Genomic DNA, 18,337 nt, shown 5'->3' with positions numbered 1-18,337 from the left:
GAATTAATACGCAATTTTTAATGTAATTTTTCAAATGTTTCTTGAAATTTTTCAGTTTCCACATCTGATTCACACCCCTTCCTCAATATGTATTGCTGCACAGTTTCCCCTGAATTTTCTCCTCTATTTTTGCTAATAATTTATTGAGGAGTAAAGAAAGGGGCTAGGTAGATTTATTGGAATCCGCTTTATATCTTTGTATAAAAGGACTTTTATGAAAATCTCCAATTTTGTTGAGAATATTTTAAATAATTCAAAACTGACACATGATGATGAAGATTTTCATCATTGGAAAGGGAACTATTAGTATAATTTGCAATTGGATAACCACCTGTAGAATTCAAACCTGATTTTCTAGCATAATGAAGGATATGGAGATAAAGAACAAATCAAAATAATTAATCTTACAAATGAAAACAGTATTCTTTCATGCTTTGTCAGCTCGGACTTTCTGTGTATTTGTATCAATTATTGTTAATTTAATGAGCATACAAGTTGAATATTGAACTTCATAATTTTCTTATGACCCAACTATCCAATTGAAGTAAATTTTCTTGAATTTGTGAGAAAAAAAAATAAACTCTCCTTTTTAACAGAAACAATATATGTATTATAAACAGATTTCATAACATCAGTAGCAGAATAACAATATAAAGATCACTTTGTGTTCTAAATCATATATAAAAACTACAAAAGAATATTATATTATTTCCAAAATTAGAATTGACTTACGCTTTCACACACATACGTGTACACCCTCTTACACACACTTAATAATGAGTTCATGTACATCTACCTTCCCGATCTAATGTATATTTGCAAACACTTTGATGCTTGCTTCAATACAAATTTAAATATATCTAAAATATTTCGGCGGACGGAAAATATATATTATGTATGTACACATGAACAAGTCAATTTAAAATCTGAATATAACAACCATGAGATATAAAATACACACAAAACACTCACTTTATAGAATTATATAGTATTTTTGACAAAAATATAAATTCATTCTATGAACAAAATAATATTTATATATATATATATATAAAATATTAGGGCTAACACAGTTTACACATAAAATGAATTAAACGTACGATCATGTTAAACATTGAGCACTTTAAAATCAGTTATAAAGCAATTATCAGAACATTTTATTGCACATCCTTGAAAAGGCCTTGATAGCATTATCGTCGATTTTTATGGAATTGATAAGTTGTAATGTCTACAATTTTCTACTTTGAAGCGCCATCAAGCTGTTGACTGATCTCTCTGTAAAATAGAATTTTATCATGATATTTTATTATGTCCGCTTAATTACATGTATTAGCTAACCTGAGCTGAAGGCTCAAGTGAGCTTTTCTGATCAAAATCTGTCCGTTGTCTGCCGTTGTTGTCGTTATCGTCATCGTAAACTTTTCACATTTCCATCTTCTCAAGAACAACTGGGCCAATTTCAACCAAACTTGCAACAAAATATCCTTGGGTAAAGGAGATTCAAGTTTGTTCAATTGAAGGGCCACACCCTCTTCCAAATGGAAATAATTATGAATAAGTGAAAAATTTACGGAATTTTTAAAAAATCTTCTCAAGAACCACTGGGCCAGGAAAGGTGAAACTCATTTGGAACTATCTTCAGATAGTGTAGATTCAAGTTTGTTCAAATAATGACCCCCGGGGGTAGGGTGGGGCCAAAATGGCCGATCAAATTTTTACATAGAAGTATATAGGAAAATCTTTTAAAATTTTCTCAAAAACCACTGGGCCCATCGTCGCAAACCACAGCCAAAATATACGATCCTCTCCCATTCTGGCCGTGGTTGAACGAGGAGAGAATTCTTCGTAGCTCATTAAAAAACTGACCAATGCGAGTAAAGCATAGTCGGTTGATGAACTTTATCACGACATTTCAATGTCCAGTCACAGTATAGGAAAAACTTCTTGCATACTGCTGACGTCAGTTGTTTATTTCAATTGCGATGGAAACAAAACTTGCCACTGACTGAATATGACGTCACAATAGAGAGGCGTAAATATTCAAGATTACGACACTTTTTTGTGATCAAGCAGCCACGGGTAGGAGAGAGCTATATGCGGACTCCGGACCGTGGCTTGAGACGATGCAATGGGCCAGGAAAGATGAAACTCATGTGGAATTATCCTCAAGTTTCTTCAAATCATGACCCCCGGGGGTAGGTTGGGGCCACAATGGCTGATCAAAGTTTTACATAGGAGTATATAAGAAAATCTTTAAAAACTTCTTCTCAAGAACCACTGGGCCAGGAAAGATGAAATCGTGTGGAAGCATCATCAAGTTGCGTACATTCACATTTATTCAAATCATGGCCCCCTGGGGGTATGGTAGGGCAACAATGGCCGATCAAATTTCATATAGAAATATATAGGAAAAATCTTTAAAAATCTTCTTCTCAAGAACCACTGGGCCAGGAAAGATAAAACTCATGTAGAATTATCCACAGGTAGTGTAAAATCAAGTTTGTTCAAATAATGACTCCCGGGAGTAGGGCAGGGCCACAATGACCGATGAAAATTTTATATAGGAATATATAGGGAAATATTATTAAATCTTCTTCTAAAGTACTTCAAAGCCATTATTAGTGATATTTATATGGAATCATCCTCCTTAGTGTAGATTATAGTTTGTTCAAATCATAACACCTCCCAGGGGAAAGGGTGAGGCCACAAAGGTCGATCATAGTTTTACATAGAAATAAAAGAAAAATCCCAAGAACAGAAAATCTATGTTTAGTCATAAAGACATGTAAGCATCCTCATTTTTTGCAGAATGATTTAAATTTGTTCAAATCATGGCCTTTTGGGGTAGGGAGGGTAGGACCCCCACCCCCCTTAGTAAACCTTTCAGTTCTGACCTGATCTGTGCTTTTTTCTAGCCGATGTGCTCAGGTGAGCAATGTGGCCCCTGGGCCTCTTGTATCTGTCTAGCTATTTGCCATCTATCTAAATGGCTTAAACTAGATCACATGATCAAGTTTAAAAAGTGTTACTGAATGTTTCTATTTTAAACATGTATAAATAATTCGAAACATTCCATATATGAAGCAATAAAAGTGCTGACGTCGGTACAGTCTTCAAACTGGAGTACTCACGTCACAAGTCTTTATACACTGGATGTTTTGAAAATCAGATACCGCAGCTGCTATTCATTACTGTGACTTCATAGAGCAAATCACATAACAATGCCTTATTTGAGAAAGTACTGAAGGACATTACTTATAAAATGTTGTTGAAATTTATAAAACAATTGCAGCCTTTTGATTCGGTACAATACGCTTTCTCTAAGGTCGATTTATTCTTGGAATTGACTTCATCAAAATGCTATAATTGTATAATTTTCATATACATAAGTTCAGTTACGGGCAGATAAACAGGAAGTTGATACCAGATTTAAACAAAATTAAATCACACCATATAAAATGCCCAAACAAAGAGTGTGCTAAAAACTTCAAGCATCTACGATAAGAATTCGAAGTTCTCAGAAATCTGCAACCAAATAGTTGTTATGTATGGTATGGACAGACGCATCGGCATTGATCAAAAATGAATCCCACCGTATGGCATGACTCAGCAAGAGGCTCATGGGCCTTGAATCGCTCTTCTGATAAATTGTACAATCTATCACTTCTATTTGAAGCCTCTAACCCTAAGTATCCTAAGACCAAAGTTGCATCAACTGACAAAGTTTAATAATTCTTAGCTAATTAGGACTGAAGATATTTTTAATAATAAAGCTATAAAAAAAACATAAGTACGTCACAGTGACCTACTTTAAGATACAAGTTTTCTGCAGACTCAAGATGCATAAATAGACAAAGATTGAAGATTCTAAGCCAATAAGTATTTGAGATATTTAAAAGTAGGTCACCGTGGCCCATTTTTTTGTCTACATTCTTTGAAAACCCAAGATACATCAACTGAAAAAATTTGATGATTCTAAGCCGATACGTACCTGATATACTTTAATATACCCATAAAATGTCAAAAGTAGGTCATCATGACCTACTTTTTTGTCTACATTCTTGGAAAACCCAAAACGTATCTACTGACAAAGTTTGATTATTCTAAGCCAATAAGTACCCAAGATACTTAAATATAGCCAAAAAATATCAAAAGTAGGTCACTACGACCTAATTATTTGTAGACGATTTTCGAAAACCCAAGATACATTAACAGACAAAGTTTGATGATTATAAGCCAATAAGTACCTAAGATATTCAAAAGTAGGTCACCATGACCTACTTTTTGGTCGATATTCTCTAAAAACCCAAGATGCATCAACAAACAAAGTTTGATGATTCTAAACCAGTTAGTACCATAGATACTTAAATGGCCAGTAAATGTCAAAAATTAGGTTACCGTGACCTACTATCTGGACATCATTCACCATTAACCCAAGATGCATCAACTTATGAAGTTTGATGATTCTAAGACAATAAGTACAGTAGATACTTAAATAAAGCCATAAAATGTCAGAAGTAGGTCACTGTGACCTACTTTTTGATCGTCACTCTCCGAAAAGTTAAGACGCATCAACTCATTAAGTTTGATGATTCAAAGCCAATAAATACCTAAGATACTTAAATAAAGCCATAAAATGTCGAAAGTAGGTCACAGTGACCTACTTTTTGGATATCATTCTCCGAAAACCCAAGATACATCAACTTACAAAGTTTGATGATGCTAAGCCAATAAGTACTGTAGATACATAAATAAAGCCGTAAAATGTCAAAAGTAGGTCACTGTGACCTACTTTTTGTTATTACTCTCCGAAAAACCCAAGGTGCATCAACTCACAAAGCTTGATGATTCTAAGCCAATAAATACCTAAGATACTAAAATATAGCCATAAAATGTTGAAAGTAGGTCATCGTGACCTACATTTTGGTCAACATTTTTCAGAGTCCCAAGATGCATCTGCTGACCAAGTTTGATGATCCTTGGTCTGAAGGTAATCAAAGTATGCCTTTTAAACAATTCAAAAACAAATTCCTGCAAAATTCAAAAAGTAGGTCACAGTGACCTTCTTTTTCATAAATATGTATTAAGGTCCCAAGATGTATCAACTTACAAGATTTGATGATTCTAAACCTCTCAGTGTCTGAAATAATTGGATTAAATGTTTTAAAAAGAATTAGTTATTAGGTTAAAGAAGTAGGTCACTGTGACCTACTTTTAAGTTGACGTTGTTCAAGGACCCAAGATGCATCAACTGACAAAGTTTGATGATCATAGGCCTTAAAGTGTCCAAGATATGCCTTCAAATCAATTTGAAAATAAATGCCCAAAAAATTTAAGTGACCTACTTTTGAGTTAACATAATTTGATGTCCTAAGATGCATCATCTTACAAGATTTGATGATCCTAGTCCTAATAGTAAGCAAAATATAAACGTTATTATTATTTGTAAATTAAGGTCAACTTTAAAGTTACCTTGAGACCACGCCCTTTGCCCCAGGGTAATGCCTTGAACAATTTTTAATCTTCGACAAATCCTGATCCTTGTATGTAAGTTTGGTGAAAACTCTGCCTGATGGTTCTGGAGAAGAAGATTTTTTAACAAGCAGTACTTTTTGTTTTGTTTTCCTGATTATCTCCCCTTGTTTACGGGTCCTAAACCTTATTTTAGTATAAAGGGTAGCCCTTGGGCTAAGGATACCCTGTGACATATTTGACACTGATTGGCCTAGGGGTTCTTGAGTTATGGCCCATATTCTAAAAAGTTAACGCACACCGCACAAATGGCCATAGCATTAGCTCTTTGAGCCTTTGGCTCAGAAGAGCTAAAAAAGAGTGTGCTAAAGTTTCAAGCATAGGAGGGCTGTTCAATAGATAATGTCCTCGGTGCAAGGAAAGAAGCAAAAGACGCTTTATAATAATTTAGTCTAAATAATTAAAATTAAAAATTCTCTTTGAATGAAAACACTGTCTTGTCCGTAACCTTTATGTTCAATTTTGATTGGTTTTAGAACTCATATTTTAGTATGACCCTTCGTATACTGGATTATGGCAGATTCTTTAATTTCCTGGACTCGTTTCCTCTTTCTGAAAGGTGTTTTTTTCAAGTTTGGAAATTGAACCAAGTCAAAGGGAGACAGGTGAGGCGAATATTACTGTGTGAAAAAATATACCTTTCTGTTTAAATCCCCAAACTCCTTTACTCTACATGGCCTGAATTTCAATCCTTCCTGGTATATAAAACCGTCTCTGTCCTCTTGTTACTCTTTGCTATTTTCAGATCTTTCCTGTTTTTGTCAAGTGCATCCTATTGTAAAAATGTTTTGAGGGTAATAAAGCAATGAATTCAAGTTTCATTATCTGTTTGCATTTCAGACAAACGTGGAAAGCTACATTTTCAGATTTTTGAAAATAATTGTTTAGATATTCTTAAACGATGCCGTTTCCACTCATTTTTCAAAACAGGGTGGCCTTTGAGTACTTAACTTTTTTTACTGTCTTTTTAATGCAGTATCTCGAATAGCTCGTTTTCCAGCTTCTCACAATATAAATATGAGATGAAAAGTGGTCACATAAACTAATATCAATTCATAAAAGATTCAATCATGAGAAAAAGTCATGCTAAATACCATATCTGTTTTGTATGTCATATTGTTTAGGACATTATTTTCTGAACAGCCCTCGTTTCTGAACTGAGTGAATTTTGTTACGGACAAACCAACTACCAGACACCAAGACAGACGGACAGATAGACAAGGGTGAAACAGTATATCCCCTTTTCTTCGGAGCAGTGGTATGATTACGAAAAATTTTCACAATTTGATCGAAACTTAAAAGTAAACAACAAAATGAAGAAGCTATGATATTGAAATGATGACCTCAAAATGACGTCATATATAGGTAATGATGAGGTTTAGGCAGTGTACAACAATTCCTAAATTAAGAACAAGAATGCCTGTCTTAGTTATAGCTTGCTTGTAACCTTCTGGATTTCAATCAAAAGTAAACCTTTTACATAGGATTCTTGTTTAGGACAGTAACTGAAGACTAGAATTCATAATTACAGTTAGTTTCAAAATGAAGGTACCAAGTTCTTTCTATTATCCATATTTATAGAAATAATTTTTCTCCTTCTATCCAGAAGTTCGATGTATACTTTATTTTGTTACAATGAAATTTCATTAGGGTGGGAATTGTTTTGCTGCTTAAACTTGTACCAATCGATATATTTTGAGAGACATACAGTGTATATCAAAGAATTTTGGTAAGGAATGTATGTGTGACAGTTATTTAAATGGTACCTTATATTTTATGAATCATTTACTATATTTCATGTTTGTCTTTAACACAATGATTCTAACATAGGAAACAAAATTGTTGATGTTCAAAATCATTCATTCAAATCAGTGAATGAAATAAATCAAAAGGAGGATGTTAAACTATAACTTACAAACACCGGGTTAGGATTTGCTTCTGCTATGGGTCGTTGTATTCTAAACTGTCAGAAAAAAAACATAAATAGTTTGAAATCAAGTTGAAATAATTGAAAAAATAAGCAAAATCTCAATTCTGTATAAAATATACAGTTTATTAATCATGTATGAAAATTAAATTTCATTTCTAAGAAAAGACAAACCGATTCAGATGTTGGAATGGAAGACTGTATGAAATCCCAGGAAAATTCTGAATTATAAGGAATGGGTCTATCATCTAAAAGAAAATTTCAGCAAATAAAATTTACAATTTTAATTGCCCAAGTTCAATTGTATGTTTTAAATTTGAAGTTTTTACTCATGATATAATTGAACTAAAAATATTAGCTTGATATTGATGCAACTAAGATTTACCTATATGTTCTTGATTCCAGATGTCCTGTTCATATTGCCTTGGTCGTGGTAGGTTACTTTCTAAACTTCGAGGACCCTCAATACCATACGGGGAGTACATGGGTCCCCAGCTGCCATAACGGACAGGTATCCCATACCTGAACGCTTCACTCCCATCATACGACCTATGAAATCATTTAGAATCTTTATGTAAAAATCTTATAAGGAAGTACATGACATGTATTACAGTATAAATGAGAATAGTTTTAGGTAGAAGAATAAAAATAAATCAACAAAATTTATGTCCAAATTAGTAGATATGAATTTTCTTGTACAAGAATTTAATACCTTTCTACAAGAACTCTACTTATGCTACTCGCCATTGATTGTTTTCTTTTCAGAGTCTTAATTTTTTAGCTGTTATTTTACACATGTTGATCTTACCTATCATCACTATTACTGCTGACAGTCAAATCTTCCTTATCTTTTCGTCGTTTACAGTAGACGCATATGATGAATATAATTGCTATTACTGTCACTGTTAAGGGTATTCCTATTCCTAGCCCAACAATCAAGTCGAAATAATCTGAAACGATTAAAAGAATATGCATCATTTCTTGCTCACTTTATAATAAAACAAGATGTACTGTCAGCACTGCGCTCATAAAATAATTACATACGCTTCAATATGAATAATTTGCTTTTTTAATCTGTCAAAGCGGTCACTTAATAACAAACAAAAGTGCACAGTGACACTGTGTTATAAAAAAAAAACAAAACAAAACTCCAAAACACCCTCAAATTGTATGCGTTTGTAAAGGAGGATTCGCAGATAAAATACATGAACTCAAATGTTTTGAAAGGAATGGCGGTATTCTAGGTTTGCTATGATCATGAAGGGGAAATATGAATTAGAAGGTATATAATGGTACTACACAGTTAAACTTCGGTGAAAAATTCTTTATTTTCTATCGAGTTTTAAAGAATGATTTGCGGATATGGAATGGCCACCACCAATGTAATGCTATGAGCATTATGAGTACCCCAAGTGTTTCAGATTTACAGAAGCATGTCTTAACGATAAGTGAAAAACATTGATTGGAAAGCAAGTCTTTCATTTTTTATAACTGTATAAATGTCAGTATTGGGACATTTCAAACCAATTTAATCTAATTCTTTTTAACTTAAAGACACAAAACAAATTAAAAATAAATAATAGGTGGTGTTCAAATACATTTCATTCATCACCAATAAAAAGAATGCATGAAATTATTTTATCATAGATTGTTTTTTCGTAGAAATCTATTGTTAGTACTAATTTAACATTGGAATAATCTTTCTAATTGTTTATTTAAGTAGGATATTGAATTTTTTTTTTCTCAAAAATCTTATTGCAAATTATAAAGAAAACAAAGAAAACATACCTGTTACTTCTATTGATCTGAAAACAAGAATCAAACATGAAACATAAATACATGTATTTGTAAATCCTATATTAAAATGTAAATTGTATATTTTGAATTTCAAAAATAAAACTACAATAAGATATTATATACTAAAATCAAATAAAGACAGTGACATTTTAAAACGTAAAAAACTTTTTCCCGTTTGATTTTTTTTAAGATAAGTAAAGCCTTTATTTACTTACACACATGAAGGACTGCCTGAGTTTTCGACACACGTTTCCCCTTCAGAACAGGGGGATAATAGTTTTAAAATGAAACACGGGCTGCTTGAATTGTCGACTGTGAAATCTGATAAAAAAAAAAAGAAAAGAAGTGAAATAATTTTCTCTGAAAATTATCTACCTTTTTTGTATTTTAATCACGAATTTAACGGAAAACAATTGTATTTTCCCACGCACATCGACATAACACAAACAAACTGGATTACAGATACATCTGAATTTACAATGTACTGTTAAAGGACCTCGGAACATCAAACGACATGCTCTTAAAATATAATAGTTACACAGATGGATTAATTTGTAATGCTTACATGTAAGTATTTTTATTAATACGAAATGCATAATATTTAACTATTATCGTTTGTATATAATTTAATCGAACATTACAAGAGGCGATCTGTTTCACTTAACTATATACACGTAGGTTCGAATGCCTAAACCATCTCGTTAGTTGAGATTATATAACGGGAGAAATAATTGGTTATTGAGTAAAAAATATTCAAAAAAGGGAATTATATCCTCACAGAGTTGTCTTTTTAATTAAAATTTCACAACATTTAAATAATGTAATAGAGAAGTCATGGTTTATTTAAGTTACTCCAAGATTCGAACAAAAAAACTCTCGTGATTTACTGTTAGCCTGCTTTACCACTAGACCAAGATACTTTGGATAGGTGGAAATAAACATACGTTTATTTAATTTCTCAAAATTCAAAGATATGAATTTTTTTTCATTTTCTGTTGCTTTTTAGACTATCCCTCTTAAATAAAAGTCGGAAATGGCATTTTGAAAAAAAAAAAAGATATATCTCAGGTTCTTACTGTTTCTTAGAAAGTTTCCTGCTTCCACAGGGAATTTTCAGAAATATTGGTGTTCATTATTTTTAAATGCCCAATCTGCAATACTTTACTGCATGACCTATTGAAACTTTTAGCATGATGACCTATACTTACATTTTATTTAATGATAAATTTACAAGTTATTATTATAACTAATTATAACCATACATTTTCGTGGTACATGTATACACTATACATCTAACCTTTTCAATTAAAGGAAATAATAATGGTTTACTTAAAATAGCTTAAATTATCTGCTAAAATTTTGATAAAAATAACAAAGGAACTTCAACTCCCTCTTATGCTTTGAAGAACTATATGCGGTCTATTGCATATATTTGCCCCCACAAAAGTCAAATTTTGAAAACTTCCTGAAATGTGCTGAATTCAATAAATTGTATGAGAAATATAATTTACCAGAAAATATTATAGTGTCAAAGCAGTGTATTCACAATTTTTGTTTTTATGACGTCACAAACTAGTCCGATTTTATATCCTTTTTCAGAAAAAGCACAAAATGGACAAAATTTCAACAATTTTAGCTTTAAAATTTATGGAGCGCAAGTTTGTTCAGGAACAATATTGACATATTTCATTGATTTTATCATTCTACGTATCATATCAAAATATTGATCCTGAACACACATGCGCTCGGTGACTTTTACTCAAAATATCGATGAATTATGTACATTTTTCTGTAAAATTCATAAAAAACTGAAATTTACGTCATGTTTGTGACGTCATTACGAACATATGGCGTCATTACGTATGAAAATATTCAGTGCTTTGAAGTCAGCATATACTCCCCTGTTTCAAGAAATTAATTAAATATATCTCCATCAAAGTTTGATTTGGGGGGCAAATATTGGTTATTACCGAATAAAGTTCTTTTTAAGAAACCGGTCACGGTAGCCTAATGGTAGAGCGTTCGCTTCGTGATCGGGAGGCCCGGGTTCGATTCTCGTTCGCGGTTCGTCATACCTAAGACGTAAACAAAGGTAGTGACTGTTCCTTCGCCAAGCGCTCGGCACTAGAAGTGAAAGTCACGGGTCTTTCGGATATGACCTTAAAAACGTAGGTCCCGTGTCACGGTAGGCGCTGGCACGAGAAAGAACCCTCACTGCTCAATGGCCCTGAGTGCCGAGTATAGGTCTAAATTCGAAGCCCTTCACCGGCATACGGTGACGTCTCCATATGAGTGAAAAATTCTCAAGAGGGACGTTAAACAATATACAATCAATCAATCTTTTTAAGAAATAAACTACATTATTTAAAGTACACAGTTCTGTCACGTTTTCGACTTTACATATAACTAAAACGACGTTTTAGCGTATCAGGTCTTTGTATATGCTTAACAATTAATTTAAAATCGAGCAAACTGTTAGCTTCTAAAATAGATTAAATAAAATGCAGCAAAAAAACTTACTTTTGCCTTCTCCGTCAGTAATTATTACAGTAGAAAAAGAAGCATTTCTCCCTAAGATTTCAATCCTCACGGCATTACTCAGCAGTTTTTTCGTAGCCCTGATGTAGTCACTCGTTTGTGCTTCTAGAGTCTCGTTCTTATAGACGACTATTTCAAAGCTGACCTTAAGGCTACCAAGTCTAAATACAAAAAAAAGTTGTTTTCTTTAATTGAAAGGTTAAATATAAGTCTTGAAACTTTAAATAATATCGGGGAAATCTATATATTCCGTCTCTTACCTAGTAAAGAATAAATTAAAGGTTAAGATTGCAATAATTATGTTTAAAGGCTAGCTATGGGAGGGATGTACATATACTCATTTATCTGGTGTGTTACATTTTGTTTAAATTAATTTGGATATTATTATAAAAATAAAGCCTCTTACCGAAAATTACAAAATCATTTTAAAAAATGTACATCAACTGGTCACCCTGTTATACATATTAAATACTTTATTTGTTGTGGTATTTTATTTACTTTAATTCAGGGGTTATGTATCATAGTCATTAAGGCTAACTTACCTTATAGATAAAATATATATCGTTTTAAATCCACGTATTTCATCCTTGAAATTGTTTATTAGCTGAAAATATCAATAAATTAACACGGTTCAGTTCAGTGACATAACCACAATCATTAAATGTATACCAGTACGAAAAAAAATTCATTTATGCTTGCAACTCACAGTCTGAAAAATAATGGCCCTTATATTTTCAGTGTGGTCTTTAAATTCCTGTGGCGTAATAGATATTGCCAGAGTTGTCTCCGCTTGGAACTTTGTTTCTATCGTTCCAGGTTTGTGAGTTGGATTTGGTGCTGAAACAGCAGCAAATAAAAATCTTCTACAGGTGTACAATATGCATGCAATATTTAAAAATATTATCACTTTATTTAAAGGTGGTGTAACTTACACAGACATTCCCCTGTTGCATTTGTTCCATAACGACAAAAACAAAAGTGACCACTCGTTCCATTTACTAAACAATCTTGAAGATCATGGTCACATACAGCAGTTCCGTTTCTACAGTCCTCTACATGGATATCACATTTTGTTCCGTTCCAGTCCGCTTTACAGATACATTCTCCTGTTGTGTCGTCACAATCAGCCGTGTTCTCAATGTTACAAGTACAGTTCTGAGAACACTGAGTACCGTATGTCCAATCATCACACCCTTCAGATATATGATAATAATTTTGGTTTATTATTACTATTTGCTGTATTGTATTATGTTTATATGTTTTTGTGAGAAAAAAATGTTTTATTTGACCCACTTTCTTTGTATGATCCATAAAATGATTTTTACACACTCACTACTAACTTCATTGAATCCAAGTACCATTGCTCATACCAGCAATTTTCTTTTTCATCGAATCATTCATTTTTTGGAATTATGCATATTAATTTGAATTTCTTATATATAAAAGCAATATTAAATGAAGTTAAATGTTGAAATTATAATTTTGTTTTTATTCAATATAATCATTTCAAATTTTTATCAATTTTCTTTTGGTTGAATACTATGTACAGATTTAAATATATTTAAGCACAGGGACTTGAGACAAAAAATTTGGGTGTATAGTAAATTAGGGGAAGAGACCTGATAAGAGCCGCCATTAATTCATTGGTACCTCGCTTCAAACTCTAAAAACTTCAATTTCTGTTTAAAAAACCATGAAAAAGCTTTGCCAGTTGAAAGGCAGAATTTTGTCCTTTATTGTCATTAATTGATGAAGTAAAGTAAATGATCAATTTATGACAGTAAACGATAACATTCTGCCGTTAAACTGGCAAAGCTTTTTCTCGAGTTTTTTTAAAATAGAAATTGAAGTTTTCAGAGTTTGAAGCGCGGCACCAAGGAATTAATTGCGGCTTGTTAAGTCCCTTCTCTCCTATCATACTTATATACCCGAATTCTTTTTTCTATTATTGTCTTAAGTCCCTGTGTATATAAGAATGAGTTTTTGACAAGATTATGACTGAAACGAATATATAGTAGGGACTACCTATTACCTGTACAATTAAATCCATCTCCATAGAATCCGACATGACAAGAACAGTTATAGCTGTCTATCGTGTTCAGACAAGAAGCATTCAGATGACAGTTGTGGGCTCCTGTATTACACTCATTCGTAAACTCACATTGGGTTCCGTTAAATCCATCTTTACAAATGCATGTTCCATCCAAATTATCACAGTCTGCTGTGCCAACTGTGTTGCATGAACATGTTTTAGAACACTGCTCACCATATGACGTACCACTACAACCTTTGTGGAATTGAGATAGATGAGTAAAAAGAACATCTGGCTAAATTGATAATTATCATCTTTTATTTGTTTGTGTTTAAAGAACATTTCGACTTTTGACCTATCTTTTTTTTAAAGAAACCAAACATCTATTTTACCTGTACAATTATAGCCATCTCCACTGAAACCAAGTCGACATGTACATGTAAAGCTTCCTTCAGTATCAGAACAAAGTGCATGCTGTGAACAATTCCCGGTTCCAAGCGAACATTCATCAATATCTGATTAAGAGTTTGAAAGATAAATGCATTATTCACACCGCTGCCTAAAATACGATTTTAAGAATAAAGCAAAAATATACTCAAGCTCATACACGGATGGTAATTTTTTTTAAAATATATATTCTATTATCGACAGGTTCTATGGACAAAATGTTTCATGGAGAGGATTAATGTAGTTTTGGATTTAATGTTTGCAAACAAAGATAATTGCTCCGTCCAAAAACTCCCTTTCAAAGTCCTTTTATTTACTCTTAAGGAAGATATATGCTGTAAAGGAGAAACCTCGGATGAACTGTGCTACAGTGAATGATACATGTAAATCAAAAGACGATCCTTGGAAGTAAAAAAAAAACTTAGAAACTTCTAGATCAGCTAAAATCATAATTTTTTACACGTTTACTCATCGATACGAACAACTGTTCCACTTTTTTAAAAACCATTCTTCACAAAAATTTATTAACTAAAAACAGAGTTTTTTTGATATCACAAGAAACTGTTTTTTTTTTTTTTTTTTTTTTTTTTGTAAAAGAATGGATCTTGGGGAAACTTTCATATCTTGTAAAATTACTTCGATAAAATCCACACAGTTTGTAAAGACAAAATTCTTGAAGATTGATAATTAAAGGATACTGAAGTTACCCATTAACTACAAGTAATGTTTTACTTAAAAGAACATTCATTTGTTTATTAAAAGGTGTGATCGTTTATCATTCTGAATAAAATAATTTTAGCTATGCATAAATATGAGTGAGTTCAATTGTTTTTTCTTACTTTCACAACGTCCTGCTGATGTTTTGTGAAAACCTGAGTCACAAACACATAAATATGAGCCTTTTGTTTCAGTACATGATGCATTATGTCCGCAAATATTGACATCATTGGTGCATTCTGGGACGTCCTCTGTACAGTTAATACCCTGCCATCCAGAACTACAGTAACAGGTTCCATTCTGTTTGTCACATGACTGAGTTTTACTGAACTCACACGTACACTGACTGGCACAGTTCTGACCAAATGTTGTACTCGAACACTCTATAGAATAAAACAAAAACCATTTATCTTTAAACATGTTTTAAATACCATTGATCTAAATTGATGTATTCTCCTTATCTAAATATTAAAAAACTTAACTTATCATGAATGAAAAACTCTTACTAAAGAAATACTTACCAACACATTGTTCACCAGCAAAAGAAAATCCGTTTTTGCAATCACAAGAATAAGATCCATTTGAATTCTTGCAGTCGGAATTATTTGGACAGATATACTGGTTCAAACATTCATCCACGTCCACCGTACAGTCTGTCCCATTCCACCCTTCTTTACAGGTACAGGACCCCGAGATTCTGTCACAAGATGCCGTATTTTCAGGTTTACACAAACATGCATCTTTGCAGTTTATCCCGTAGTTTCCATTTTCACATTCTAAATTAGCAAAGAGATAAGTATATGGCAAAGCACTTTTCCATGAGGTAACCTTTGCTACCTGTAATTGAAGTTTTGTGAATCATATACGTACCTATACACGTCCTTTGGTCAATGTCCAGCTTTTTCCCTACATCACAAGAGCACGTGTATCCGAAACCAGGGCTATTCTGTGTACAATTCTCACTGCACGGGTTTTGTGAACACTCGTCAATATCTTTTTTGAAAGAAAGTAAAAAATTTAAATAATTATTCATTTATTCTCAATTCGGGAGCATGATTTGAAGGAAGATATTTAATACAAATCATTACAAAATAATATTTTCACTTTTTTATAGCAAATTTTTTTGTGAAACCTAATGATAGAAAAATGGAAACCATGCACATTAAAAATTATGCCCTAAATATTAAATGAATGCAATGTAATGCAGCATTTGTTGTATTGTTCAATACAAAATATGTTACGCTATATTGTTTACGTCAACATTTATGCTGGATTCACAATAAAAATGTAACTACAACTGAGCAAATTAAAATTCTTTGAAGTCCTGAATACGAAGTAAGTCCTAAAATAAAGTACCTCTTGGTTGTTTAGATCTGTATATTACATTATCAATTGAAAGAAGCCTAATTTGGAAATAAAATGATTAAAAAATATTCGAATATTCAAGCATGCAGATTAAAAACCTTAAAATGTTATTTACCAAGGCAGGTGATATTATCTAAATCTAGACTGAATCCATTTCTACAGGAGCAATACTCCGACCCATCAGCACGCACGGCACATTGCTGGGTACAGTTCAGAATGGAACACTCTGTTTTGGCTGCAATTATGACCAAAAATATGAATACGTAGTTTATTAGATGTTAATAAAAAGAAAAAAATCCATTTTTCGAATAAATAAACTCTATTACAACTAATGCTAAAAATATTGTTCCATTTATTCTATCTCCCATTTCTTCTTAGGAAATTACCGTGGCAGTTGGACTTAGTTGTCGCGTTCAGAAGAAAACCTTCTCTACAAAAGCATCTGTAACTTCCAAGAGTGTTTGAACACAGTTGGTCACATGGTGATACTGGTGCTGCACATTCATCAATATCCTCACATTTTGACTGGTTTGTGAGCTTAAACCCCGTATTACAGGAGCATGTATACCCTCCATTTGTATTGTTGCAAATTTGGTCGCAGGGTTTGCTGATACATTCATTGATATCTAAATGAAAATAAGGAAATTGTTAAATTTATTTTAAACATTCAAGTAAGCGAAGAGAAGTTAATAAGCTGTTGTGTTAATCTTTATGCGTGTTCATACCTGTACATTGTCCTGATAAAGTTTCATTATATCCAGTTTCACACAGACATCTGTAGGATCCCGGGGTATTCTGACAGATCTGGTTGGCCTCGCTACAAGGAGTACCGATGGCACATTCATCGATGTCAGCATCACATTTCGACCCTGCCCACCCTGTCTTACACTGGCATCCAAGTACGTTGTCACATGTGGAGGCACCAACTCCGCAATTGCAAGGTATTTTGCAATCACGTCCATAGTGAAAATTATCGCACACTTGAAAAAGTGGATCAAATACTTTAATATTTGATTTATTTTCACACAAGCTGTACTTTATGCTTGTAAACGTGCTTCATTACATACCTGAGCATTGTCTTCCGTCATTTTCTAAGACATATCCTATGGGACATGAACAGTTGTAGGACCCAACAGTATTTACACAGTTTTCTTTGAAGGTACACAGATTCAGTGTTTCATTGCCACACTCATTAACATCTAAAATTGTAAGCAAAGAGAAACGCAAAACCATTACGTATTTGCATAATGTACTGATAACTAGTACTTTAATTACATTTACACATTCTCCCAGATCTAATGTAATTATTAATGTTAATATATATTGCAATATACGTATGTTGATTATAAGATTGAATACAAAACAAAACCATCCAAAACAAATACATTTTATTCAATTGACTGTAATACAAATTATCTCTCTTTGTCTTACCAATACAGGACTGCTTATCCACCGCGTTCAGGTAGAATCCCGCGCCACAGAAGCAGTATCCAATAGTTTTATTTGCTAGATCTTGTTTACACCCAAATGAGCAGTTAAGATGTGGATAAAGCGAACAAATATCAGTCACTGGAAAAACAATATATATTTCAAATCACTGATGTATCAAACTTATGATTCATAATTCATTGATTGATCTTAATTTCTGTTGAACATACCCACTGCGCATGTCTTCCTGTCATCCTCCAGCGTGTACCCAAACTCACACTCACAGTTAAAACCCCCTTCCACATTAGAACATCCATGAGAACACCCTGCCACTCCAGTCTTACATTCGTCAATATCTAGTGATATTTCGTATGTATCATACATTTGTTTATAGACAACATGTTAGCGAATACCATAGTAAAAAATCCAGAGTGATAATCTTTTGCCTACCTTGACATTCGTAAGCTGATTTCTGCGTGTAGCCCTCATTACACTGGCAGGTGTAATTACCATCATTATTCAGACAAGTGGACGATACAGGGCATTTATTTGAA

At 32.8% G+C, this 18,337-nt stretch overlaps 1 protein-coding gene across 1 annotated transcript; it reads right to left on the bottom strand.

Moving 5' to 3' along the window:
* Window positions 1-786: 786 nt before the first annotated feature.
* On the bottom strand, window positions 787-18,333 carry LOC134245751 (fibrillin-1-like; the record flags this gene model as incomplete). Its single annotated transcript, XM_062728009.1, has 24 exons — window positions 787-1,273; window positions 6,171-6,304; window positions 7,448-7,495; window positions 7,634-7,707; window positions 7,845-8,008; window positions 8,268-8,409; window positions 9,248-9,264; window positions 9,472-9,577; window positions 11,777-11,955; window positions 12,337-12,398; window positions 12,501-12,631; window positions 12,727-12,987; window positions 13,827-14,081; window positions 14,219-14,341; window positions 15,113-15,373; window positions 15,512-15,766; window positions 15,861-15,983; window positions 16,471-16,590; window positions 16,742-16,981; window positions 17,081-17,335; window positions 17,423-17,554; window positions 17,787-17,924; window positions 18,014-18,139; window positions 18,234-18,333. Coding segments are annotated over 23 exons (3,399 nt in total), but the record flags the coding sequence as incomplete, so codon positions are not given.
* Between the last annotated feature and the right edge of the window lie 4 nt (window positions 18,334-18,337).

Source organism: Saccostrea cucullata, unplaced genomic scaffold, assembly GCF_032062105.1.
Source record: "Saccostrea cucullata isolate Sc308-1 unplaced genomic scaffold, CSIRO_AGI_Scuc_v1 ctg2294, whole genome shotgun sequence".
Classification (NCBI taxonomy): domain Eukaryota; kingdom Metazoa; phylum Mollusca; class Bivalvia; order Ostreida; family Ostreidae; genus Saccostrea; species Saccostrea cuccullata.
The sequence above is the reverse complement of the archived record's forward strand: the minus strand, read 5'-3'. Positions and strand labels throughout refer to the sequence as shown.